We start from the raw sequence: 27889 nt of genomic DNA, 5'->3' as shown, positions 1-27889 counted from the left end.
CCCATCACAGAGTCCTGGATACTTTGGCTATTTGTTTTCAATGGAGTCCTTCATCTAACAGTGAGTGGTGAGTTCAGCCAAAAGGCCCCTTCATGTTTTTCATGGGTGGGTACTGCTGTTCCACTGGCATGGCCCCAAAACAGTCAGAGGGGTTACAGTGGCCAGTCTTGCCCGGCTGGCCCATGGGACCTGGGGGCCCAGGGATGCCAGGGATGCCTTGCTGGCCCATTGGTCCAGTTGCACCCATCTTGCCATACCCTGGAGGACCCTGGGGTCCTAGAGAGGGAAGAGTCAGGGAAGGAAAAACAGGAGACACAAATCAGAAGCAATAGTGGTCATAATACATATGCCTTACAATTGATGGCTCTTTCTCAAGTTACAGTGTGCTTTCATGAAAACCTCACCTGAGCCTCACATTAATTCAACAATAGCAATACTACTAGTACCAGTATCATAGGCAGTGTACAGATGCCATGTCCTGGGCTAAGTGTTTTTTGTGCATCATTCACTTAATCTTCACAACAATGCCCCAAGAAAGGAACCATCATCGTATCCTGTAGATGAGGACTCAGGCTCAAAAGCCTCACATCTGGTAAGTGGTGAAGCTGGGTCTCAGAGTCAGTGAGCTTTGGTCATCTTATCAGAGAGCTGCTCTGAGGGGCTCAATGACCCCCTCAAGGCTACACAACCAGGAAGATGCTGAGCAAGACTGGAACTTGCATTCCCTGGCCCACAACCTGCTCAGCTCTCTTCCACTATCATGCTATCTCAGCTTAGGACTTAAAGACAGGGAATAGGCCTTCCACTTTCTTCTTCCCCCTATGGAGTCCTGGTGTGGTGCTGCAGGATAAGCCCTAGACCACTAACTGCAAGGTCAGCGGTTCAAACTCACCAGTTGCTCCTTGGAAACCCTGCAAAGGGTTTCTATGAGTCGGAACTGATTCGACAGCACTTAACAACAACAACATAGGTTCTAGCAGAATGTCTAGCACATGGTAATATTACTATACATGTTATTATTGATGGGATGCTTTATGGCTAATTATAGACAGAACATGAAGAAAGGAGTGCTTTGCTGCTCTGCACTTACTGCCTCAAACGCTGACTTTTCTTACCTGGGGGGCCAGGGAGACCACTTTCTCCTGCAATGCCAACACCAATGTCTCCCTTTTCACCTTTGGTACCAGGCAATCCTGGGACGAGAGAAATAAAACGCTTTATTCCTGGGCAGAAAAATGTCATGTCCATTTGGGATTATTTGAACCACACTCACACACCCACATAGTCACAACAGACTATAGGTAATGTTCATGTCTGTCCCAGAGAGCTCCGTGTGCCCCCCAGGAAGCCAGCGGGTAGAGAGGTACCTCTCATTCCTGGCAATCCCTGCCGTCCTTCTCTGCCAATCTGACCAGGGAGCCCAGGGGATCCTGGAGCGCCAGGCCGGCCGGGGACACCGTCCTTCCCAGGGGGCCCTGGTCTTCCTGGCGCTGCAGCCATCTCCACGGGGAACTGCATCCTGGAGGTGTAGTAAGTCATCCTCTCTGTCAGAAAAGACAAGGACAGCTCACAGTGTGTCCCAGGGGAAAGAAAATGACTGGAGATGCTGCAGAGAGGCCACTAGCATGGAGCCCAAAGCAGCCTTTATTTCAGAGGAATGTCAGGGTAAGGAATATGGGAGCTGTACTCCTCAGTGGGCTCCCGTGCCCCCATATCCACACTGCTACAGATGGTGAGCTTTCTGGAATACAGATCACCATCTCTCTTCTCAGCGCCCTTCTCAGGTTCACCACTGCTTCAGGATGGAGTCCAGAACCTTTGCCTGACATTCAAGGTACTTCCCAACCTTAATGTTGAGCTCCTTCCAGACAGGACCTGTGTTCATCCCAGCACTACACATCCCCATCGCAGCACATCAGGGTGGACTCAGTAAATGTCTAGAATGGTCTTACAAGGAGAACACAGGAAAAAAGCTTTAAAACCAACCATCCTACAGTTGTAGCTGCATGTCCCTCTATTTAGAGCTCATTTCATACTGCCTCACGTGGTGGCAATTGACTGGTCTTTCTGCTCTGCTCGAGTTGGGGCTTAGGAGGACAGGAAGGAATCATTTTATCTCTGAGCAGAGCAGGTGACAAGGAAGATCTGAAGTATAAGTGCACGTCTGCCTGCCAACTCCAGGTCTGTAAGTGTTTTCGGGGGTGGGAGTTGAGCTTTAAGGAAAAGGAAGCCAGGGTAGGGTGGAAAAGCAGCTGGGACGTGAAAATGGCACCTACTGCCACCCAGCCGGCTGACAATTACCATCAAACATTTTAATGATCTCTTGTCTGATGAACCTCTTGATTTCATCGTAATTCACCATGTCTCCCTGAGGAAAGAAGAAAACCTGTCTCGATTATCCTTCCAAGTCTGGTGCTTTCCACCTGGGAACAGATTTCCATCAATAGAAAGGATGGGGAGGGGGCCTCCCAGGAATCCTTAATCCAACATCCTTACCCGCTCCCAAAAACAGTACAAAACATCTCGTACGGAAGTGCATCTTTCTGGGGAGTGGTTCCCATGACCCCCCACTCTCTCACACTGTTAAGAACTACCATGATGGGATGATGGGCTCATGTCCTTTCCTGAAGAGCATCAGCAGGAGCTGACCCATGTTCCACCAGACAGGCCTGGCCATGAACAGTGCCCATGGCTGCCAGCCTTCTCCCTTACCATAGAGCCAGGCACACCAGGCAATCCAGGGTTTCCCGTTGGCCCCGGAGATCCAGGGTGACCTCTCTCTCCAGCAGGACCGGGTGGTCCAACAGGTCCCATGGAGCCACTCTTCCCAGGCCCTCCAGGCATGCCAGCTCTCCCCTTCTCTCCTGCCTGGCCCTTCTGCCCTGAAGGCCCTGGATCACCCTACAAGGACAAGAAGTCACAGTCCGGCATCACCAAGTACTGTCGAGTCTACCTCATGCTGTCTCTGCAGTCTGTCCTTCCTCTCCATCCTTCCTACAGGGATCACAGCATCTTCTCCTAACTGGATCACCGAACCCTGATGGCTTATCCGTCTCCGCACTGTTCCTAGAGCAGGTATTCTAGAAAACAGTTCTCATGGTGTTACTCCTTGCTTAGAAATTCTGATGGCTCCCAACTGCCTTCAGGATAAAGGCCTAATTCTTTGGTCAGACATTTAAAACCATTCCTGATGTGGCCTTCATCATATTTTTTCAAGCCTCCTTTCTCTGTCCTTTTGCCTCTAGTCATACCTCATGGATTATGATTCTCAGCCTCTGCCATGATGTAACACGAGTGGTTCCCTTGCCTGGGATGTCCTCCCCCACATCAGACAACACCTCCTACTCAGCTGCAACGGTCTTGTTCTTACACAGCCTCCCCTGGCTCTCAGCTAAGCTGCATACTCCTCCCCCTTTCTGGGTCCACAGTGCTGTCTAGTTAGTGCTGGTCTTTCAAACGTGACGGACTCTGGTGTAATTGGGACTGGACAGTAGTGAGCACCTAGTGTTTACCCATAACCAGGACAGAGGGCCTGGAATATAACATCAAATGGGTGCTTATGGAATAAATAAATGATTGCTCAATCAATTAATCAATCAATGAACTAGAGACTTTCATCCCCTCAACCACAGCTAAGAACCCTAGAAGAGTTTCATGTGAGCTTTCAGAGACAGGATTGTTTCAAGTTCTACCCACAAGCCTGCCTGCCTTCTCTCCAGGGCTACAGTCAAAACTCAGAGCTGGACTTAATTGATTCATGAACCTTCCCTCTCAAACCCAGGCAGTGTCCACTTACCTTTGGACCCGGAGGTCCATAGAGTCCCTGTTTTCCAGGGGGTCCCTAGAGGAAAGTAGAAGTCGGGGTCAAGTACAGGCCACCTTCTTGAGCCTCCCTGGGGAGGCAGGTGTCATGGATGGCCTACCTCAGCCCCAGGCCCCCAGGCTGACTGAGAAAGGGCAGCGTCCCTTCCAAGAGAGTGCACTGACAACCTGCAAGGGAGAAGGCTGTCCCCTGGGGCATGTTGGCTAGCTCCCCTGTCACAGATGAAGGGAGGTGAGAAGAAGTCAGAATGAGAGAGCTGGTCTGTGCTTGCTAATGTTTGTCTGGAGCTCATCATTCTCATAGTCTCTTTTGAACAGGGTACATGGCACAACATAGATAAAACAAGCCCTGCTCCCATCCTTGTCCCTTAGCCCCCAGTCGGCTGTATGTCTGTCCAGAGACCGTCTGTGCATGCTGACCAGATGAAGACGGGCCAAGGCAATGTACAGAACAAGAAGCAGCACCCCAAAGGAAAGAGAAGCCCCACACAACAGTACCTCTTTTCCAGCTGCACCTTCTGTGCCAGGCTCGCCCTGAGGAGTGAGAGAACAGGAGAGGTGATCAACTCCTGCCCATCTTAGGGGCACCTGTCTCACTCTGTCTACTGGGCACGCCCAGCCCCATGACCTGCAAGGATGCACCTTCCTGTAGCCCTCACCCTCTGACATGCTAGGCATGGAAACTTAGTCCCCACTCTAGTCCATGTCACCCCCAAGCCTGGTACCAGAGCCCCAACAGATGGCTCCTGGCTGGCCTCAACTGTGAGCTCTATGGAGAAGGAGCAGAATGTGACTGCCTTACTCCTTGCTTGACACCTCGGCCCCTCACATGCTCCCTGGCTCTGCATATATTCATATGCTGTTTGCTGAGCATACACATCAACAGTGAACAGGATGTCTTTGTCCTCCTGTGAGGTCTCGGAGGTTGGGCAGAGTGGCCCTGAACCTGTTCCCTCAGGACAGAAGAGGCTACCCCTTCTGGTGGGCTGCTGGGAAAAAGGATTCTGTGGCATGATCCTGGGGCGCTGGAGGCTCCTGAGCTTGGCGGCATGGAGGCTGGGGGAGTAGAAGATCTGCCCAGGACCTTTGGCAGGAATCAGAGTGAGTAGGAGTGGAGAGACTGGCACTCCTAGCAGACGGGGTGACCACCCACCCCCACACCAATCACCAGAGACCCTGCCTCGGCCGTCCCAGGAAACTTTCAGTCCTTAGACTGGCTATCAGTTCCATGTGATGTGGGCCACTCATCGGGAACATTTGAAAGTGGAAGTACTGCAGAGTGGCTAAGGATACAAGTCCTGGAAGCAGGCAGACTGGGGATCTAGTCAGAGCTCTTCCGCTCACTAGCTGGATGACTCTGAGGAGCATATTTAAACGTACTGAGCCTCAGTTTCTTCATCTGCAAAATGGGGACCCTGAGACCTACTATACAGGTTTCTGTACAGTTTATATGACAAATTGCACACTGAACACTTAGCCCACTTAGGTCCAACACGTGGCCCAAATCAAAAAGTCCATCACTATTGATTCTGACTCTGGTAGCGTAGTGGTTACGAATCGGGCTGCTAATCTCATGGTCAGCAGTTCGAAACAACCAGCTGTTCTGCGGGAGAAAGATGAGGTTTTTTGCTCCCATAAAGATTTGCAGCTTCAGAAACCCTGCGCAGGGTCGCCATGAGTTAGAACCGACTCCACGGTACTTAACGACAACAACATCGATTCTGACTCAGTGAACATATACAGGGTTTCCAAGGCTATAAATCTTTCTGGGAGCAGAAAGTCTCATTTCTCCCTCTGAGTAGCTGGTGGGTTTGAACTACTGACCTGCAGGTAGTAGTTCTGGTTATCCTACAGAGCCACCAGGGCTTCTTAACACATGGTCAGTGGCAAATGAATCGTAGCTCTTAGTATTAAACATGAGCAGAGACTGAGGAGAGGTTTCAGGGAAACTGAGATAGCTACAGCCAACAGAAATGCTTTCTGATATTTACAAAGGTTATCTGTTGTTGCCAACAAGCACCCCTGGGGAGGGGGCAGGGGCAGAATGGTGCCCACATCTTCTCTGTCCAATGAGGGATCGGCATAAGGCTGGGGTTGGTCCATCTCAGGGGTAGTAACCTTGTGTACAGCTGGCACAGTGTTTGTCTTTTCTTCCCAGTCAGATGTGGTTCTCAGCCACAAGCTCCATCCTGCCCTTTCGCCATACTGCCGGCCCCTGACTGCCTTACCGTCCCTGGAGAGCCCAGATCTACAGTGCTGAACTCAACTGGCAAAGCCAACTGACTCTTCCCCATGGAACTATGGTGGGATGGAAGGCCTTACCGGGGGACCAGGGTGTCCAGGTGAGCCCGGCTGCCCCGGAATGCCTGCAAGGCCTCTTTCTCCAGTGGCTCCTCTGTCTCCTTTCAGACCCTAGAAAACAGGAAGGGGGATAGTGAAGGGGAGGGGAAGAGGAAGGCTAGATCCCCATATAGCCAGAGGCAGACACCCCACCTCCAGGCCCCACAGGAGAGCTAGTACTAGCTGAACTTGCAGCAAGGTCCTGGGGTGGCCTCCAGCCTGAAGACCTTCACCACACCCCAGGTGAGGAGATCTTTGGAGACAAAGAGGAAAGGCACAGGACTGGGGGAGGAGGCAGATGGGACACTGTGAAAGGAGCCCACCGCAGATAACAAAATTCCTGGGACAGAGGGACGAGCATGGTACTCACCACTGCTGAGATCCCAGCTGGCCCTGGCTGGCCTGGAGGCCCTGGTGGTCCCTAAAGAGAGATGAGGCGATAGCATGGAAAGCGTCTCCAGAAATAAGGTCCCCAGGGTGTCAGAGAAGGGGGCTGAGTATTGGAGCAAGTCCTTAACTTCAGCAGCTCCAATCTCTGCCCTTAACCATCCCTTCCCTTCTCGTCTTGCATTTGAGCTGCTGCCAGAAGATTTATGCCCAGATACCAGGGCTGCGAGGCCCTGAACACACAGGACTCTCACTTCTCCCATCTCCAGGGCCCTGCTGTGTGGGAGCCACAGGCCAAGCACAGAGGGCAACCGCCAAAGAGAGGTAACTAGGTAGACCTGATGTCTGCTAGAGGCTCCTGGATTCTTTCCTAAAGGCAGGCAGCTCTATTTCCTTCCTGTTCTGTGGGAGGAGTGAAGACCAGGAGCTATAATGAGGGACAAGGACCCCAGTGTCCTCGTGGATAAACTCTAGGGCCTGTCACCAGGCCCTCTCCGCTGGTCTCCTACTGCCCTCTTAAACTTGAGAATAATGAGACTTGTGATTTGTCAAAAACACCCAGGACTGCTTCCACCCAGCCTGGGCTAGGGCTGTCTGAAATGCCACTCTGTCAGCCTCTACAGCCATGGTCCATTTTCTTGCCTTTAAGTCACAGCTCACATGTCCCCTCCATTCTCTAAGCCTGAGGGCACTAAATTCTTTCTCAGAGCACTTCTCCCCATATTCCCAGAATGCAAGTTCTCTAAGCCACAGACTCAGATCTACTCATCTCAGATGTCCTAGAGTGGAAAATTCCAGCACTGGGCAGCCAGAAGGGAAAGAAGGAACCTTGCATCCACTTGTCCTTAGCCTCTCATGGGACAAAGTTCTTAGTGTGTAATCCTGGACACATCATCCCCTTTCAACATCTGTATGTAACCTGAGGGGACAAGGCTAGAGCTTAGGTGACCAATTCAGGGCCTCTGGACCCCTTGGGATATGCAGAAGTAGTAATGATGACTGGAAAGTCACTTTTATTGGTCACAAGCTACTCTTAATATTTCAAAAAGCCTCCTGAAAATGATGCAGCCAGCCACATGGGGGCTGCAAAAAGATGCCAGGGGATTATTCAGCTGAGTGAGGTCATACTGATCAAAGGCATCAATTGGCAGTTGTCTATGTTACTGATGAGTAAAGTGGACAGGAAATTATTGCTTCATAAATGTCCTCTCCAAGTCACTCTATCTCAGTAAACAACACCACCCAATCACCCAGTGGCCCAAGCAAACACAAGAGTCATCTTTGAGCTCTCTCTTCCCACCACTTTCTCCCTTCCACCCTCCCCATTAGCAAGTTCTCTATCTCTAAACACATCCTGACCCTGGTCACTGCTCCCCCGTCTACTACAACTGTCCATCCACTTCGGCAAACCTTCCTAACTCATATCTTTGTGGTCAGTTGTGTGACCTCTCTCAAACTCCTGACCACACCCTGGAGGCCTCACACAATCCCCATCATGTCCTTCTTTCTAAGTTCACCTTGCCCCTTCCCACGCCCACTTTCTCACACCATGGCTCCAACCACAGTGGTCTTTTTGGGGTTCCTCAAGCACATCACGCTCCTCCCTGCCATGGGCTCTTGGGGCCAGCTGCTCCTCTACATGTTACTCAGTCATTGGTTCCATGTCTCACCTCAAATCAGAAGTCACTTCCCCAGTAAAGATTTCTCTAGAATTGCCTCTGGGTCCCTCCCTGTAGCATCCTATCATTGCATGATGTCTTTTGCATTGGTTTATTGGTTTGTTGTACTCTTTAAGGTCAGGAACTTGTCTCCCTTACTCATGCTGCGGCCCCACTGTTTGAAATAGTACCTTGTGGAGAACAGGTGCTCAAGAAATACTTGTTGAGTAACTGAATGCCCTTTGTTGGATAAGTAAACTCTATTGTGCACAAAAAAATAAGAAAATGGGGGAAAGGCACTGGATCGGATGGGTTTGGAGTCCCTTATCGAGTTCCAAGCCGGCACTGCTCCTGGATTGGGTTCTTTCAGGTCATTACCAGTTGCCCGCCCCCACCTCACCCCAGCAAGATCCTAATTCCCATACACAAAGAGAGCAAAACAATCAAAACCATTCAACTCACGAGATGGCCTGGGGGGCCGGGTCTTCCCTGGGGTCCCATGGCACCAGGCTCACCCTGCAAGAACCCAACCAATAAATTACTAAGAAAACAACTTACTCATGCACTCATGACTCTTCAGCAGGAAAGGGCTAAGCAGAGCAGGTGGGAAGTCTAATGGGGGCTTTCTAGGGTCTGAGGAGCTGGCCCTGCTACATGAGTATTGCTTTGCCTTTCTAGGTAGTGACTCAGCAGAGGAGGTTCACCCCGAAGAAGAAGAAGGGGCTTCAAGATGTGTACTGTTGGCTGAAACACCCCCAGAAGGCCAAAGGGAGAAGGCTTACCTCTGCTCCAGGCCGGCCACTGCTGCCAGGGGGACCTGGTTTACCACACTCACCCTGGGAGACAGAAAGGCAGCTAGAGCTTGTTAGACCTCAACTGGGCAACCCCCCACACCCTAAGTACCCCTCACATTGGAGGGACCTTTCCATGTGATAGGTAAGATACCATCTGATGCCCTCAGGTAAACAGACGGACAAGCCCTGGCCCAACATGCTAGACACCAGAGGCTTTGAGAGGCTTGGATGCCAGGTTGGCATCTCAGGCAGAGTCAGGTGACACCTCCCTCCATCCAGGCAAGGCTGCCAAGTCTGTCTGGGCTCAGGCCTCGTAGAGAAGAGAGAACCTGCCTGACAGAAGTCGCCAGGCCTTACCTTAGGTCCTGGAAGGCCAGGATGCCCTGTTTTCCCTTTGAAGCCCTGGAAGGAAAAGCAGGACACTGTCATGCTTGTCTGTCCCTCAACAACCAAAGGTCTCTCCCCACTTCCCCCTCCTCAGGTTAAATCAGTCAAAGTCTTAACATGATATCCCCAGAGCCGCCTACCCACTCAGGCAGAGTCTGCAACCTCTTAGCCTTTGAGACTACCAAGCTCCCAGCTCCTTCCTACAGCTCAACTTACCGGAGGTCCCATGAGTCCAGGGGGGCCAGCGAGACCAGGGTCCCCCTAGGGGAAGAGACCAGGAGCATTGAGGCAGGTTGTACCCAACACGTTCACTACTTATTTTCTTCCCCTTTCTCCAGCCCTCTGCCCCCAGCTACCCTTGGATGGTGGGAATATCATATGGGACAGGGGCAGAATCCAGGACTGGCTCAGTTTCTGACTGGCTGTGGATTCTGGCTAAAACCTGGCCTGAGTTTTTCTTCTTCTAGGTACAGAAGGGGTTGAACTTGATGTTTGGCCCTTTGCCATGGCCTCACACCTCTCAGGCTCCCCAGCAAAACCAGACCTCACGAGCCAGGGCTTGTTCAAGCCCTTCCATATCTGCAGCCTGACTCTTTCTGACACATAACTTAGTTTCTTTGTCTGCCTATATATCTGGGTATAAATGTTGCCCTTCACTGTCCTGCCTTTGGTGAAGCCTCGCCTGCACTTCCAGGTTAAAGCTACCCAGAGAACTACAAAACCAAGCGGCTCTGGTACCATCAGGGAGGTAGGGTATGAAGCGAGGCAGATGCAGAGAAGGTGTGGGCACCACCTAGCAAAGGTGCAGAGGGAGGCACTTATGGGCACCCTGACTTTGGCTGCTAGAGAAAGAAGGGGTTGCCTGCTCCCCAGCCATCAGCTTACCCTCAAGCCAGGCTTGCCATCCTTTCCATCAAGACCATCCAAGCCGGCAGGGCCCTGGAAACAGAAGAAAGAATTTCTGCATGCCTGTGCTGGTGCCCTAAGAAAGGGGAGGGAGGGCTGACCCAGCCCCACTCAAATCTCTCCAGCCCTCACCCAACTCCCACCCTAACCAAACACACACACGACATACACATGCACACATACATGCACATACATTTACACCTGTGAACTGCACAGCACATGCTTGCCAGGCTAAGAGGACCCATACTTACCTGAATCCCAGGAGGTCCTGGTGGCCCAGGAGAGCCAGGCATGCCTGATGGGCCTCGAATCCCTTCGCTGCCCTGAAAACCAGACCCCCAACATAGTCAGCAGACCTTTGACCCTTCTGTGGGGAGGCAGTCTGGTGATACCAGAAGTTAGGACAGCTGGCATTTAACTCCAGTTTTGTCCTGACCTAACGAGGTAGATGACCTACACCCCCCAAAGATCTAATTCATCTGCACAGAATCTCCTTTCCTGGCTGCTCCCTGGAGAAGGCACAGAGCCTATTCAGTCCATCATCTTCTACAGGGCTGACACTGGCCCTAGCTCAGGATGCTCAGCAGTGTGTGAACTGATGACATTCAGTCATACTGGTCCCAGTAACCCATCAAACACTGTGTGGGCTAGGACATCCCTAAGAGGAATAAGGAAGGGGAGTGATGCTGTTCTCCAGGAATGCATGGTCCAGTGAGGGTCTCAGTCCCACCACAGTCAAGGGCAATGCTCCCTGAGAATATGGGACTAGGCTAGGAAGTGTCACTAGATGCTAGACTCAGAAGGATTGGGGCAGGTGAAGAAGGAGACATGGAGTACCAGAGGCAACCACAGAGAAAGGATAACAGTTTGGAAATGGTAAATTGTCTGATCTAGCCAGGGGAGTTGGTTGGGGGTAGGTTGGGGGTGGAGGTAGCAGAGGAAGGTGAGGAGGCTGGGGGGATTCAAACATCATTGGGAAGAGCTCTAAACACTTCACTGAGTGGACCAGTAGTTTTCAAACTGTATTCAGAGCACTGGGCGTTCCTGAAAGAGCCTGGAGGGCTGGCTGCTACTGTTGTTGTTGTTAAGTGCCGGTGAGTCGGCTCTGACTCATAGTGACCCTGTGTAGGATTGCCAAGGAGCAGCTGGTGAGTTTGAACAGAGTTCCACTTATACAAGTTTTATAAATTGGGTTTTCATGGAGTCTGTGAAGGCAGAGCTCAGGACTCCAAAATAAAGTCTGAAAGTCACCGCTATAGGCACCTGGGAGTCACTGAAGGTTCAGAACAGTCACTGAAGGTGATAAGAACAGATGTGCACATGAGAGTGTTCACAGAAGGAGGGCGGGTAAACAGGCCAGTGGGGAGAGAGACGCCTCCCTGGAGCAGTGGCCAGGGGAGTGGTTGCCTCTTGAAGACATCCAGTAACAAAACGGTTGTAGGGTAGGGAGGTATTGCAATGCCACCAACCACCAGGAGGGGTCAGCACAGTCTCAGGAAATGTCACCCCCCGCCCCTGCCGGGATCTGGGACTGCGCACTCCTGGCCAGATGTTCAGGAGTCTCTGCAATGACCAGGTGAAGGAGAGCAGGCAGCCGTGGCTCTGTAAGGCCCAGAGGGCTCCAGCAGGGGTGGTCACCCAGCCCCTACTGGTTTCACCATGGCTGAGAGGCCCTAGGAAGGCAGTGAGGGGCCCCAGGGCTCCCCTGGGCCAGGAGGAAAGTCTCAGCTCTTCCCCTAAAGGTGGGTATGCACCCACGGGCTGTCCTGGCCTCTCTGGGCTCCTTTCATCACTGAACAATGAGAAATCAGACCAAGAGGGCCCTTGGATTCAGAAACCCCAGCCCTGGAGTACTGGGAAGTGTGTGTGTGTGTGTGTGTGTGTGTGTGTGTGTGCGCGCGTGTGTGTGTGTTTGTGTGTGTGTGCACGCGTTTTCCAGGAACAAAGCTTCCCACCATGTTGCTGGCCTCCTGCTCCTCCCTCTGACTACAGTCAGAAGTCAATATTGGGGGCATTATCCCCCATCACCAACCTCCATCACATTGGGGAAGCCCAGCAGTTGAGCTGAGACAGGGATGTGAACTGCAAACCCAGGCAGAACGCATTGAGCCAAACCGGGGGCAACCACCTGGAGCTCCTTTCTACCTTGTCACCAGATTACAAACCACCCCCTGCCCTTTCTGGGCCCCTTGGGAGACCCAGTCCCCTTCCAGGCTGGCTTCTTCCACTGTAGTTAGACCTAGAAGACAAACACCCGATGCTCCCTCTAGCATGGGGCATCAGGGGCATTATGGGCTCTCGGTCCATGGGCTTCCCTCCTTCCCTTTCCTTGCCCTCCCCGTTGAGGAGGTGAAGTTGACCTGAGCTGGCCAGTTCGAAATGCATTCTAGTTGTCCAGCTCCAACCACAGCCTCTGCCTCCTCCCCTAGATGCCCATGAGGCAGCAAGCAGGCATGCTGGGCCCAGCTCCCATCCCCAGGAACCCATTGGTCTGCCCAGCTCTTTGCCTCAGAGCCTGTCCTGACCATCTCTTTCCCCAAGTCAGTCTTTGAAGTCCCCGAAGGTCTGAGGCAACAGGCTGAGCAGGCACGAGGACTCAGATCACCCCTTTTGGCCAGCTTGGGGTTCTGCTTACCTTCTCTGCTTGGGGCCCAGGTGGGCCAGGTGCTCCAGCCTTGCCTGGGAATCCCGGGGGACCCTTATCAACAAAAAAGCAGACAGGAATGAAAGTAGGGTTTGAGGAGGCAATTCCCGCCTTCCATCAACTTGATTCCGACTTCACAGCGACCCCATGTGGGCAGAGTAGGAACTGCTCCATAAGGGTTTCTTTTTTTAGTGTGAGTTGGATGAACGTTTACAGAGCAAATTGCCATTCCATTCAACAGTTCACTCACATTTTGTTTTGTGAGGTGGATTGCAATGCCCACTTCCTTCCTGTGTTTACCATTACCTTTCATCCTTCTTGTCTATCTCTTTCTGCCATCTGAGTTTTACCCCCTGGACAAATGCTGCTGCCCTTGTGATCCCATTTGGTTCATTGTTCTAAGGAGTGTGTACCTCCCTGGTGTTAACTGGTCACTTTATAAATCTGTCCGTCGTCTCACTAGAAGTTCAAACACAGGAGTGAGCTCAGTTCCAGGTTTGAAAGGTGTTTGAGGGGCATAGTCTCAGGGGTCCTGCCTGTCTTGATCCAACCAATAAGGTCTTTTTTATGAGTTTGAGTTTTGCCCCAAATTTTTCTTCCACTCTGTTCAAGATTTTGTAATGTGATCCCTCTCAAAGAAGTCAACAGTGGTAGCTGGGTACCTACCATCTAGTTTTTCTGTTCTCAGGGTAGTTAAGGATGGGGGGTTCCCATGGTCCACTGGTCCTTTGGACTAAGTATTTCTATGCATCTTTGATTTACTTCACTTCTGTTTTCCCCAGACTGGGAGAGACCAAGAGTCACACCTTAGATGGCCACTCCCAAGCTTTTAAGATCCTAGTTGCTACTCACTGAAGTAGGCTACGGAAGATTGCCTTTGTGAACTATGTTATGCCAATTGGCCTTGATGTTCTCCAAAACTTTGGGCCTGAGCCCCCGGGGCTAGCAACTCATTCCCTCCAGGTATTTGATAAGGATAGCTACCAGTAATGACTTTTGTGGTGTCTCTGGGTGGGTTCATACCCCCAACCTTTCGGCTAGGAGTTCCACAGTTGACTATTTGCACCACCCAGGGACCCCCTCTGTTTGTGTTACACTGCTGCTAAAGCGCTGTGGTTTTGGACTTCTTAGAAACACCACCAAGGAGCTCTGGGTTTGGCTCCCAGGCCCACCCAGGAGGTCCTGCTCTCTAGGTCTTGGCTCCTGGAATCAGGCCTGACCACCCAGGCCGTCTTCCCTGCTTCTTCCCTCCCTTCCTTCCTCAGGCCCGTTCTCGCCCAGTTTGGCCTGGTCAGGCCTGCAGCTCCTCAACAGGATCAGGTCAGACAGAGCCTGCTCTGTGTCTCCACTCACCGGTGGGCCTGGAAATCCCGGCTGGCCTTGAAATCCCTATGGGAAGAAGCAAAGGACAGTTTGCCTGGCTGCCCAGGTGGAAAAAGTGACAGGTTTCATCAGCCCCAAATCCTCAGCCCGGAGACAGGAAGATAGCCCAGCCTTCTCCTCGGCCTAAGAAGGCGATGCTCTTGGCATACAATAGGAGGTTACAACTCCAGGATGGGTGGGTACAGAGGTTTGAGATGGTTATCCCCTAACTTATATGAGGGTACCCCAGGGCAGAGAACCCAGCCTCTTCCCTGTCACTCCTCAGCCACCCACCAAGGTCAGGACAGGCAGCCAGTCACTCACTCACCTGGTCGCCCTTCTCTCCCGAGTTGCCTTGAGGTCCTCGCTCACCTCGGGGACCCTGTCACCCACAGCAAGAACTCAATTTTCCTTCTTTCAGATCTTGGGGCAGGACCAGGGGTCCCCATGCCACATCTCCCTGCCCCCTCCCCTCACTCACCGCGGGACCTTGGGGACCTGGAACGCCTTCAGATCCTGGGGGACCCTGGGGACACATAGGAGAAGAAGCAGTCACTCTGGCTGATATGAGGGGACAGGGGGTGAGGCACAGAGCTGAGGCAGGGAATATGGCGGAGGCCCCTCTGAACCAGCAGGGCCCGGGCCCTGACTGACACAGTCTCCTCTCCTCAGAAGTGTCACCACTCCCAATCAGCACATAATGGCCACCTTCTTTTCCTTGGTGCAGCTCTGATTAGAACACTGTTGTGTTCAAAAGCCTTCTTGGGCTCCCTCTGTTAGTGGAACAAGGACCTGCTCTCCACCAGTGCTGAGTTGTCATTTGACGCCAGTCGCTCACTCCTGTTTCATATCCCTCTCCCTTTCTTGTCTTCTGCCTTGATTGGGTCAGAATGCACTGCTCCCTGAATTTACTCTATGAGCTCACAACTCAGAGTCTTTGCACATGCTGCCCCCTCTACCTGGAGTGCCCACTCTTCTCCCACCCTTCTGGTCTCTTGTTGTTGTTAAGTGCTGTCAACTCACTGACAACTCACAGCAACCTTGTATAGGGTTTCCGAGGAGCGGCTGGTGAGTTTGAACCGCCGATCTTGTGGTTCAAACTGACCTTGTGGTCCAGCATATTATCCCACAGCACTACCATCCCAAATTAGCAGACAATTCAGGATGGTCTGTGCAGTGCCCCCACCCATGGTCTCTCCCTCTGGAATTCTCCAAGACACACAACCACAAGACTTCCTCCCTCACTCTACTCAGGGCTCAGCGCAAATACCTCTCCAGAGATGCCTTCCTGACACGCTATCTAAATAGCACCTTGCTCGCAGTCCCAGTCTCTTACCCACTCTGCTTCCTCCCCTGGACTTCTCTCTCATGATTCACGTGTGATTTTCTATCCATCTACCACCTGCCGCCCCTCCTAGAATGGGAGCTCCCTGAGGGCAGCAGCTCACGGGGATTGTTCACCACAGTGTCTCCAGAAGAGAGCCTGGCTCCCAGTAAGCCCATCAGAAGCACTGGTTGGTTACTTAATAAATACATGACACAGATTGCTAAATGCCACTGCAGACTCACTGAAAGGTGAGACTGATCCCAATCTGGCTGACTCCAGATCTGAGATTTGTCACTTCAGATAAACCCAAGTGTGTGACAAGTGTGTCACCAGATGGACTTGGGTTCAAGTCTAGGCTCTAAGTAGCTCTGGGATCCTAGGTGAATTACGTCACCTCATAAGCCTTGGTGCCCATGTCTGATAATACCCCCAGCTGCTGTGCTCAGCGTGGGGTGACCTGCAGGCCTGAGGCAGAGCCCCGTTGAGAGTCCAGCCCTGGCTTTCTTGCTGGCTTGCCCGTCTGCTGGCCTTTGTAGGAGAGGAGGAGATTCTCTGCCAGCTGAATCCTAAACCACCCCCTTCTTCTTGGCAACCCCGACCAGCCTGTCTCCATGAAACCTGCTGGGATTCTCCTCACAGCTTCTGCCTCCGCCGCAACCACCCAGCGCTGACTGCTTAAGACGCAGCTGGAGCTACTCAGGGGGCAGGGGAAGCAGGGGTCATGGTCTCCTCCTTCACAGGCGGCTTGGAAAATCTCCAGTCTGCATTGGCGGAGGCTCCCTTTGAAACCCTTTCTGCCGCCCCCACACTGAGCTTTGACTCACCGATTCTCCCTTCTCTCCTGAGGGCCCCACGTATCCCCGCTCCCCCTTGATGCCCTGAGAAGCAAGCAGAGAGAGAGAACAGTATTAGTCCTGTGGCTTGCCCTTCACGGAGCTAATGTGAAGGGTGGGGACTGCAGCTGGCTCCCAAACTGGCACTTAGAGGCAGATGACACCAAGGAAGTGGCTGGGGGGGCAACAAGGTGGGCTGCTCTGAGCACACCCCTGTGGTTCCACCTGCTGCCACCAAGGCCTCAGTGGACAGTAAAGACACCCCCACCCATTGGACTCTGTGAGGAAGTGCCACCTCCATGCTGTCTCCCCAGCTTTCCCAACCCACCAGATGAGCAGATTTCAGTTCCTGCCACATCTGGGCTTCCTGAGTGCTATACAACATGCAGCGGATGGAATGGGCTCCCCAAAGTGGAGTGGTGGGACCAGGTCACACTCCCAAGGTGACCCCACATAACCACAGAATGGGTGGCAAAGGCATAGGCAGAGAGGGAGGTGGGCTTGGAGGGTGTCTGCTGATGACTCCCAACCACACCCCCAAAGCTCTGATATCCACAGGGTTAGATCCCTTACTTACAGGCAGTCCCGGAGGGCCCATGGCACCTGGGTAACCTGGCTGCCCTGGAGGACCCTGCAAAGAAAAGCAGGCAGAATGGATCAGTACCACACTTACTGCCCCCAAAGAGGTCTGTTCCCACCTCCATGGGCAAAAGGACGCCAGAGATAGTACACCCACTGTGGTGCCCACTTCCCCAAGGCCCAGGTTCCTGAGCTGTGACCACTACCTTAGTTAAGGCCTGGGGCTGGGTGGCAAGTACCAGCATGGGCACTAAGTGGAGGAGACAGCCAGGGCATGGGGTAATAAGGACCAGGGAGGAAGATGTGGGAGAGGCAGGAGAAAAGTCCCAGGCATGCAGGTGGAGGGCAAGTGACAGGGAATTGGGCACATGGAAATCAGCCTCCCTTGATCCTGAGAGAACCAGGACTGAGGAAAGAGCGTCAGTAAAAGGAATCTCCCCGTGCCCCCACCCCCACCCCGGCCCAGTGCCTGTCTCCCAGGCCTCATCTTCTCTCTCCATCCCCACAGACTGCTTCTCACCGGTTCGCCCTTGTCTCCTGTCAGGCCCATGAGGCCTCGCTCTCCTTGAAGACCCTGAGAGAGAAAAATCATGAGAAACTGCAGGGCAGACAGTCCCCACCCAGGCCCCGACTTCTTCTTCTGCCTGCAGCTCTCTGTTCCCACTCTAGGAGAAAGTGGTGGTTGATGGTGGCCATAAGGTGTGTCCCAGAGAATATGTCTCAGGCAAGTAACTGTCATTGGCATACCCTACTGTCTGGGGTGCACGGTTCAAAGGTGTCAGATGTGTGCTCCCCCTGAGGGGCAACTGTCAGGACAGCAATGTTCCCCACCAAAATGTATCACCAGATAACCAACACTTACCTGTCCAAGCCATCCCCAAACCAAAACACATCTTCTTTTAGGGACAAAGGGAGAGACATGGGAGGGCTGTCTTCAGAGCAGTTCCCATCACTTTGTGGGGTTGAAGGGATCTCAATTTCCATCAGAGCTAGGGCTCCCACCCTCATTCCTCACCCTGGTCTCATCCATTCACCATGCCTTCAAGCACACCATGTCTGCCCCTTCGCCCACTTGCCCTTGGGAGACGGCGCCCACACCTTTCCACAACACAAGACAGATGGCTAGACGGACAGATGGCCCCTTCACCCAAGCAAGCAGAAACAGACAAGGTCCTGCCAGAAATGAGGATGTGGGGACAGATGGAGCTGTGACAAGGAGGGGCCCTGCTCCCTGAGCCTCCATCACCAAGCCTGGGAGGAGAGGAGCCAGGCCCCGGAAACATACAACCCGACAAACAAGACCCAGAAAGGGGACAACAGTGAGGACAGGGGTGACTTAAACACACCAGTGATGATGACAAAGGCAGAGCAATTAATGACACCAGCAGAAGGAGTAGGCCAAGGTGCCAGGCACAGAGAGCCAGGGCCCCATGACAACCCAAGACCCCACTGGCTGGTATCATGTCCCCAGCTTTGAAGCAATCTGGGACTGGAACCAAGGAAGAGGAGAAGAAGAGGAGGAAGCTGAGACTTTCCTGGAGGATGATGGGAAAGGTGCAGGTAGGGCTACCTGGGGTGCCTCTGGCCAGCCCTGCCAAGCAGCAGAGCACCGAACCTGTGCCAGCCTGCAATGTGAAGCTCTAAAGCTTTGGCATCACTGCTGGGCTCTGGGCCAGGTACCTGGCAGGGCCCCAAGAACTACTTTCAGCAAATCTTCAGTCAACACCAAAGGTGGGAAAAGCAGGAGGGATAAGTGAGAAGGGGAGTAATAAAGGGACCCCAAGAGGCACCAGAAGGTAAAGCAGTTTGGGAGGATTTAGGGGAAATGATGTGGGATTGTGGATCAGAGGGAGGGAAAGGGAAACTGCAGTGGGTAAAAGAGAGAAGATGAGAGAGAGAGGAGGAGATGGAAAGAAGTCAGAGACTGGGAGAATACCCAAGCTGCTGGTACCTCAGGGAACCTGTGTCATTAGCTACCTTGCCTGAAGGGGGACAACGAAACACATGGAGGAGGGAGACAAGGCCACACCAGGAAGGGAGACACGCGAAAGCCACAGAGACCTGGATGGCGGGGGGCAGGGAAGCTGAGCAGCACTAGGTTCTTACAGGCAATCCGGGGGAGCCAACGGCACCAGGAAAACCTGGGGGGCCCTGGTGGGAGAAACAGGCAGGTCACATCTCACAAGCACAGTAGCATGGGCAGCCTGAGGCTAGGAGTCACAAGAAGAGGTGGTCATGGGAATATTTTTCAACGTAGCTGGAAAAGAGACTCGTTGATGGCTAGGCCCAGAAGACCTTTGCTCCTCGCTCCAGGAAGAATGGCTCATCAATCAGCAGAGATGGGAAACACGCTTAAAGTCAAGACAGTTCTTCTGCTTCCTCAGGCTAGCAGAACACCCTCACTGGAGTGGAAACCCATTTCTTTCTGTCTTGTCCATCATGCCTGCCACCTGACTGCCCTCCAAATGTCTCTAAGATGGCTCCTACCAGCCAGTTTTCTACCGAGACGGCATTTCATCTCTTCCCATCTTTCCTACTCCTCCTATCTGCTTTCCTGCCATATCAACAGGACAGAGCACTCCAGGGCCAATGTCCTGGTCGGATGCTTCTGGTCTGACCTTTGTAGATTTGCCTTGAGCTGACCCCTCCAGAGAAGGGGAAAGCAAGTCCATCTTAGCCCCTGGACCCTGTAGGGACTGGTTATGGGGGCATGAAGAGATCTGGCCAGACTGCCACAAGTCCCCCTGGCTGCTGAGACCACGAGCCAGATGCCTAACTTTCCTGTCCAGCGTAGCCTGGGTCCACTCTGCAAGGTCATGGGGCAGTAGGGAAACAAACATCTGGCCCTGAGGTCTTCCTCTAAGCCAGACCCCTGTTAAGCAGTAGAGCAAGTCCGTTCTAGGGGATTTGGAGGTGGGAGAGAATACGTTCCCTCCTTTTGCCCTGCCCAGCTTCCTGAACATGAGGCAGGAGACTGGGTCTCCTGGTGTCAGGATCCCTTGAGAGCATCACAAACAGGCCAGGGAACCAAAGGTACTCACAATAGGGCCTGGAGGGCCCGGGGAGCCCCTCACTCCAGGTGGACCCTGCAAAGAAAACCAAGAGGAAATGGAATTAAAGGGCTCAGGCCCCACAGGGCCCTGGGGTCTCAACAGACCTTTCTCTCTGCTCCCCACACCACAGTCAACAGAAGGCAACCAATGTCCAAGCAGAACTTTGGTATTAAAATGGTCTTTCATTCCATTCATCAGTCATTCAATAAACATTTACTGAGCAGCTATTTTGTAACAGGTGCCCATGTGTCCAGGTGTTGGGGCTAAACAAAACCGGTAAGATCGATGTATCCAAGGACAGCACGTAAGGTCACAGTGGTTAGGACTGGAAGGTACATGGCTCACATAAGGCCCTGGTGGTCCCTAAAGCACTTTCACAGCAGATAGGGAGCCAGACCAGGGCCTGAGAGGAGCTCTGGCAGGAAAGACATGGTAACTGAGAGCTGCATATGTGGAAGCACCTTGGGGTCCTGCCTCGAGGTCTTACCTCTTCTCCTCTCTGGCCTGGCAGACCTGGAGGACCAGGCAGGCCAGAGCTCCCAGGGCATCCTGGCTCTCCCTCGTTGTTGTCCCCCTGAGGTGAGGATGGAGATGGTAAGAGTGAGCAGCCAGGGCCTTCCATGTGGGGTACAGGGCACGGGTAAAGCTGGGGCAAGGAGCCCACTCACCCGAGCCTCCTCAGCTCTGGGGCGCTCCCGCTCAATGAAGCACTGTGGCGGAGAACAGTGAGAGGTGCTCTGTCAGGAGAGAGCAGCCGGAAGCTCTCCTGTCAACAAGGCTGCCCTAGCCCAGCCCCCTACCCGAGCACAGTTGTCCAGGCCTGGCACTCCGGGAATGCCCTGGTCTCCCTTCTCCCCTTTCTCCAGTACGGACACTGGGCGGGCCATCTGCCCTTGGGCACAATCCCCACAGATGCTCTGATGAGACAAAAAGAGTCGTGAGTTATGAGTCAGAAAAGGCTAGGATGAGCTGAATGGGGAGGCTTCTCAGGCCCCAGAGCTGAGGGACTCCCTCCAGCCTCAGCCCCAGCCCTGCAGTAGCCTTGCTCCATCCTCAGGGGACTCAGTCCCAACAACTGGCTTTGAGTTTCCTCCAAGAAGCAGCTTGGGTAAGGCCAAGCCAAAGCCACTTTTCCAGACAGGCATGTGGGCGGAGGCGGAGGGGCCTGCAGAGGGACCATCTGTCCCGGCTGTTCCTGCAACCTGCACCCACTGTGAGGACAAGCAAGGAGGAGTTGGGCTGGAAAGGCTGGCTCCAAATGCCAACTTCTCTGCCCAAGGGACAAAGGAAATAGCTGTGGCAGGAAGCTAGCACTTTGCAGACGCTCCCTGGGATGGGGCCTACCCTCGTTTCCCCAGGCCTTCTCTTATCTAGGGTTTTAACCTTCTTTGGGTCACAGACTCCTGAGAGTTTGATAGGAACTAGGGTGCTCTTCCCACAAAAATCAAACCAACAAGTAAACATTGGCCTACGATTTTAGAGAACCCAGGGTGACTGGAGTCTACCCATGGACTGGCAGGGTGCCCACGCATCCATGGCAAGAATTACTGCTCAAACCTCCACTGTTCACTGCAAAATCCAATCATAATGGCTGATTTTTCTTTAACACCCATGTGCCAGGCATTGAAATGGGTCCTGGTATATGATCACATCCAATCGTGACAATACAGTGAGGCAGACAATCTTACAAGCAATCTGGAAAGGACAGAGTGGGCATTCCAAGAAGTTGTGTGACTTGTCTAGGTAAACGGGAGTCGGGATTAGACCCTGGTCTGTATGAGAGCCCACACTCTCTCCCCAAGCCCAGGCTCCTTCAGGAAAGCCGTGGATGTAAATGCGTGTGTGTGATTGCAAGGCTGGTCAGCACTCTCTTGGGTACCATCTGATCCCTTCTCCACACCACCTCACTTCCTGTTTGGGGCCTTCTGCTGTGTGCTTGGGTTATAAGCCAACAGGCAAACTGCTGTATGGAGAAATGTCAGTTCTGCATCTGTAGGCTTTTAAATGGTCTCCAGTCTGGGGATAGGGGCGGGGATGGGGAGAGCCCAGGCTTGGTCAAGCCTAGGGGAGAAGAGCTGGAGTCTTGTTGCCACACCCCACTGTGACCCTGCATGTAACTGCTGCAAGGTTAACCTGATTTCAGGCTGCTTCTGAAAACATCTACTGGCTGTCCAGGGCAGGAGCGAGACAGGCAGGCCTCATAATCTGCCCTGACCGGGAACCACTTTGATAATGGGATATTCACAGCACAGACTAGCCAGGGCCAGAAGAGGGTGGCTGGGACAGGAGGTCTCTGGGGACTATGATATAAGAGGGGTCCCGAGAATGCAGAGCTGCAGGAAAGACATGAGAGGATCTGAAGGTCGCCTATCCTGTGAGGGATCACAGGTGCATGCCACCAAGTCCGCTGTCTCACACCACTAAAATCGCTTCTCCAATGCCATGTCTCCAGGGATTCCTCTGGACTGACCAGAGAGCCACTGAAGTCACCTTCGAGGCCTGCCCAACCTCATCACCTCATCATGGAACCTTCACAGCCCCTTAGCCGCCCACTGTGCTTTGAAAACTGCTGAGCCCTGCCCACCTGACCAGGGCAGTATGGGGCTCACTGCTGACCTGACTCTGGGCGGACTCACACCCAGCTACTGTGGGCCATTTTCAAGGCTGGATTTTGCTGACAGCACCCACCACATGGGTACCTTTGCAGTCAATATTATGGGCTAAGCTCCATGCTAGGCTCCCTCAGGTAGAGACTTGTGAGCTCTCCCTGTAGGTGTCCTTCCTATAAGAATCCTCTTAGGAGATGTCCTGCTCCCAGTTCCTACTCCCTTCTCACCTACCCTCTTACCTTAAGGAGTTGCTGTTCAATTGGCAAGGATCCCTGAAAGAGACAGACACCTGGGCTCAGACAGCTGAGTGGAGAGGAGGAGGAGGGAGACCTAGGGAATCAGGGGGAGCCTTGGGAAGTACCCTGCCATGCTGGCTTCTCTCAGCCTTAGGGAACAGACAGATGAGCGGCCCCCACTGTAGCAACAGGAGTCACAAGGCAAGCACATCCCTGGGAAGGACAGGGAGGGAGGGGGACAAGCAGGAAGGCCTGGCCAGTACCTACCACTTCTGCAGTAAGCCCAGGCTGTCCTGGCAAACCGTTGTTTCCAGGAATTCCCTATAGCCAAGGAGAGACAAATGTGATGCACCTCATGCGAGCCCATGCGAGCCCTACAGCCTTCTCATCATCCCTGTTGCCTCCCACCTCAGCCCACAGCTGAGAGCTGTCAGGAACAAGAGTGACATCTGGCCTTAGCCTGAAAGCCTCCAGACCCGTTGATGGTGTAGCCCGGGGGCTGACCCCCTAAACCAGTCCAACAGGGAGTGTTCCCCCACAGGTCAGGAGAAAATCAGAAACTGAGTTGTGGGTTTTCCATATACAGGCATACCTCCCTTTATCACACTTGACATATTTCAGGGTTTTTACAAATTGAAGGTGTGTGGCCACTCTGCGTGATTTCCTTTATTGCAATGGTCTGGAACCAAATGTGAACTAGCTCCAAGGTCGGCCTGACGTAACTATTGTCTCTTTGTGTGTTAGACACGTTTCCTTTATTTTCTCATTTAGTCACCACAGTTATCTTGGTGACCTAGGTGTTGATAGCTCTATCTTAAAATGAAAGAACTCAGAGAAAGCAACAAACCAAAGATCACAGGAAGAACAATGCACAGAACTGAGATTCAGGATGAGGACCAACTGCTTCCAACCCCTGTCTCAACCACTACTTCAACCTCATTCTTCAGAACCCAATGCACACAGCAAGGGCAGAAGCCTGGGGAGTCGCATCCATCTAGGTGCAAAGCCTGACTGTTGTTAAGTGCCCTCAAGTCAGTTCCAAAACATAGTGGGTTTCCAAAGAGCAGCTAGTAGGTTTGAACCACCAACCTTGTGGTTCGCAGTCCAGTGCTTATTCTACAGCACTACACGGGCCTCTGGGTGGTGCAAATGGTTAACATACTTGACTGCTAACCGAAAGGTTTTAATCCATCCAAAGTGCCTTTGAAGAAAGGCCTGGCATTCTACTTCCAAAAGGTTACAACCATTAAAAAGCCTATGAAGCATACAGATCTACCATGACACAAAGGGCTGCCATGAGTGGGAATCAACACAACCACAGGTGGTAGTGGTGAAGGTGGAGGCGATGATGGTATAACAGTTGGCAGGTGACTTTAAAAAAAAAAATTTGTGCCTGCAATTCAATTTCTGATCTGCAAAACAAGGGGCGTTTATCGTGCAGCTTAAAGGAGCTACTGACTGTAAGGAGCTTAGTACAGAGCCTGGCACCCAGAATGCCATGTTAAATGTTTGCCACGCTGACTTTCTCTTCCTCCTTGGAGATTCACAATGGCATTTGCATATTAAATACTCCACAGAGACATGGTGTGCATTAGGGTTTAAAATCCCCAGGTGCCCGACATGGAGGAGAAGCACATTAAGTAGAGTCGAGTGAATGCTCCACTGATTCCCCTGCACAGGATTTCCTAGGCCTCTCTTTCAAGTCCCAGCTCCCAGCAACAGAACACATCACCACTAGTCCTCACAATTTCAGGCTAGGCGATCTCATGCCTGCATCAGACCTGGAGTCAGCTGCCCCCACAGATGTCACCCAGCCTAAATGAGTTAATATGTACACGGTGCTTAGAAAAAATGCCTGGCATGGGGACAGCACCTTGTAAGTATTCATTTTTGTCATTGTTAGTTGCAGGTGAGTGCATCCCAGGTGTTACAGAGTAGAGCTACTCCATAGGGTTTTCTGAACTATAATATTAATGGAAACAGATTGCTAGCCCTTTTTCTTTCACAGTACCCTAGGTGGATTAGAACTGCTAGCCACACTCAGCCCCTGCTCACTCTCCCACTGCCCCTGTATTAGCTCAAGCCTCATACTTTGTATTCCTTTCCTGCCCTCCCGGAATGAAATGTCCTACCTATTCTGCTAGATAGCAACAATTATGAGGATGGCCCAGGACCAGGATATGTTTCGTTCTGTTGTGCATAGGGTTACTATGAGTTGGTGTCAACTCGATGGTACCTAGCAATACTTCTGCTATAGAAATGAAGAGTGTAGGGGCTGGTGTCAAATCCCCTGAATTTAAACCCAAACTCAACTGCCTACTAGCTTTATGTTGTGGTGATGTGCCATGGAGTCGGTTCCGACTCATAGCGACCCTCTACAGGGTTTCCGGGGTCGTAAATCTTCACGGGAGCAGAAAGCCTCATCTTTCTCCCACGGAACAGCTGGTAGTTTCGAACTGCTGACTATGAGTTTAGCAGCCTGATTTGTAACAACTACGCTACCAGAGCTATATACCAGTAGGCACGTTTCTTAACTTCTGGGCCTCCGTTTCCTCATCTGTGAAATGGATGAGGAGAGCTATATACCAGTAGGCACGTTTCTTAACTTCTGGGCCTCCGTTTCCTCATCTGTGAAATGGATGAGGATTCAGTGAGACAATCGAGAGTTGGGACTGTGATTTGGGGCAAGTATATACCATATATCTCTGAACCTGCTTCTGCTACTTACTTTGAAAGGTCTGAGTAGGGAATCTGCAAGGGAATGCCCTGCATCCTACCTAGCACGGTGCAAGTGCTCATGTAGCAGCAGCCTCAGATTGGTCTCAGGCACTGGCACTGGACAATGGCTTGTTGCCCGGATAGATGTGGCAGTTGCTCCTTTCTGCCTCATTCCCCAGCATGTCTTGGCAGGGTTTGTACTACCTCAGCTTGGCTTTGTTAATGGGTCACTTTGAAATGACTATCATGTTGCCTCCCACTTCCCCAAGCAAACTGCAAGTCTCCTGCAGACAGATTCCTGTTTCCCAGCAGTGCTTCAGGACACGATGGCTGACCCATGGAGGACTAAAAGTGGGCACCCAATGAACAGAGAGAGACACCCATCAGCGATGGTGCTCGCCAGAACAGAACTCCACCCAGGGTGGCAGGGCAGCGTCTGCCTGGGGTGGGGTGGACTATATACAATCTCTGGGGAAGAGGAGAGTTGTCTTCCCCAGCTTCTATGTGATTCTGCTTTGCTTCCCTTCCCCTCTTTTCAGATGAGAATCACTCTTCCTGGAGCTGGGAGCCCAACGCCCACAAGCATATCTCTATGTGTCCCAGGACCTCAGGGAAATGTGGCTGAAGTGGACGGGTGCGGGCAGTGCTCTGCAAGGGGATGCTCTGTCCAGTACCGCCACTTCCTAGCCAGAATGACCTTGGACAAGATACTTCAATTCTCTGAGCCAGTCTGCCCAGCTGTGACCTAGAGACAACACAGCCTTTCTATTAATGCTAATGTAAGGCTCAAATGAATGGACAGTCATACTGGTTGTGGTTGTGGTGGTAGTTAAGTGCTATCAAGCCAGTTCTGACTCTTAGCAACCCTGTATAGGGTTTTGAGAATTGGCTGGTGGGTTGAACATGCAACCTTGTGGTTAGCAGTTCAGTGCTTACCAGGAATCCACTAATAGTGATTGTTGTTACTGTTGTTGTTGTTAAGTGCCATCAAATCAGTTCTGACTCATAGCGACCCTGTATAGGGTTTCCAAGGAGTGGCTGGTGGATTTGAACTGCCAATGTGATCCAGTGCTGTTCACTTCAGTGCCAGACCAGGATTCTCTAATAGTGGTGGTGGTGGTGGCTGTGTGTCACAGAGTCGACTCTGACTCCTAGCAACCCTGTAGGGTTTCCAAGGCTATAAATCTTTGCAGGAGCAGAAAGGCTCATCTTTTTCCTGCGGAGCAACAGGTAGATTCAAATTGGCTCATAGTCCACTATGTTACCAGGGCTCCTTCCTACAGTAGTTGTTGTTGTTGTTAAGTGCCGTCGAGTCGGGTCCGACCCATAGCGACCCTGTACAGGGTTTCCGAGGGTGTAAATCTTTACGGGAGTAGAAAGCCTGATCTTTCTCCCGCGGAGCATCTGGTAGTTTTGAACCGCTGACCTGAAGGTGTACATGCAGTCAAATGGTACTAGTAATAGTGGTACATGCAGACCCCGGGTTACAAACTAAATCCATTCCTAAGTGTGTCTTAAGAGTCGAATTTGTCGTGAGTTGGAACAGGTGCAGAACAGTTCTCATTTCGCCTTATTTTAGTGCAAGAAAAGGCGTGAAGCTTTTTCAGCGATTTCAAAGCTCCATGTGCAGCAGGTGAAGGTGATTGTAATGAAGCGTTTGTTGTGAGTAGAGAGGGGGTCCTTCAGTTGTTTCAAAATTAGAGTGAATTTACATACTATTCGAGAGCAAGTAGGAGACTTCAGTAAATCTGCCGTTCATAGCCTGGGGACTGACTGCCCAAAGTAATAATGATGGCTAATGTTTTCTGTGTATTTACTAAATGCCAGGGAGAGTTCTATGCATTTGCACATATTACCTCATTTAACACTCACAAAAGCCTTATGAAGGAGGTACTGTAATCATCTCCATGAAAGAGATATTAAGTAACTTGTCCAACACCACATAGCTAGCACATGACAGAGCCAAAGTCAAGTCAGCTAGCTTTAGATGCTGTACTGGTCTCAATGCCCAGTCCTCTCCGTCACGATCTCTGGCCTCCTTGCCATTCCCCCAACACACCAAGCACATTCCCACCTCCAGGCCTTTACCCCTGCTGGCTCCGCTGCCAGGAATGCTCTCCCTACAGATTCTCCTCATTTCCTTCAAGCCTTGATTCCAACGGCTTTCTTGTCCTCAAACCTCATCTTTCTTGCCTTCCTCCCATTCCCTGATTATCTATTTCCTTAATACGTAC

General features: G+C 52.1%; 1 protein-coding gene across 1 annotated transcript in view; it reads right to left on the bottom strand.

Annotated features, from left to right (window-relative positions):
* Positions 1-73: 73 nt before the first annotated feature.
* The window catches only part of COL16A1 (collagen, type XVI, alpha 1), a 52334-nt gene continuing 24518 nt past the window's right edge, over positions 74-27889 (bottom strand). Inside the window, 29 exon segments of the mRNA XM_006862177.1 lie at positions 74-276; positions 1116-1193; positions 1368-1544; positions 2302-2368; positions 2713-2901; positions 3797-3841; positions 4321-4356; positions 6145-6234; positions 6533-6583; positions 8670-8723; positions 8990-9043; positions 9359-9403; positions 9605-9649; positions 10274-10327; positions 10546-10617; positions 12930-12992; positions 14292-14327; positions 14629-14682; positions 14782-14826; positions 16452-16505; positions 17038-17091; positions 17560-17613; positions 19146-19190; positions 20081-20125; positions 20580-20666; positions 20761-20802; positions 20893-21009; positions 22941-22973; positions 23205-23258. Coding sequence (XP_006862239.1) covers positions 74-276; positions 1116-1193; positions 1368-1544; positions 2302-2368; positions 2713-2901; positions 3797-3841; positions 4321-4356; positions 6145-6234; positions 6533-6583; positions 8670-8723; positions 8990-9043; positions 9359-9403; positions 9605-9649; positions 10274-10327; positions 10546-10617; positions 12930-12992; positions 14292-14327; positions 14629-14682; positions 14782-14826; positions 16452-16505; positions 17038-17091; positions 17560-17613; positions 19146-19190; positions 20081-20125; positions 20580-20666; positions 20761-20802; positions 20893-21009; positions 22941-22973; positions 23205-23258 — 2043 coding nt within the window.

Source organism: Chrysochloris asiatica, unplaced genomic scaffold, assembly GCF_000296735.1.
Source record: "Chrysochloris asiatica unplaced genomic scaffold, ChrAsi1.0 scaffold00047, whole genome shotgun sequence".
Classification (NCBI taxonomy): Eukaryota; Metazoa; Chordata; class Mammalia; order Afrosoricida; family Chrysochloridae; genus Chrysochloris; species Chrysochloris asiatica.
This window is presented reverse-complemented; position numbering and strand designations above follow the sequence as displayed.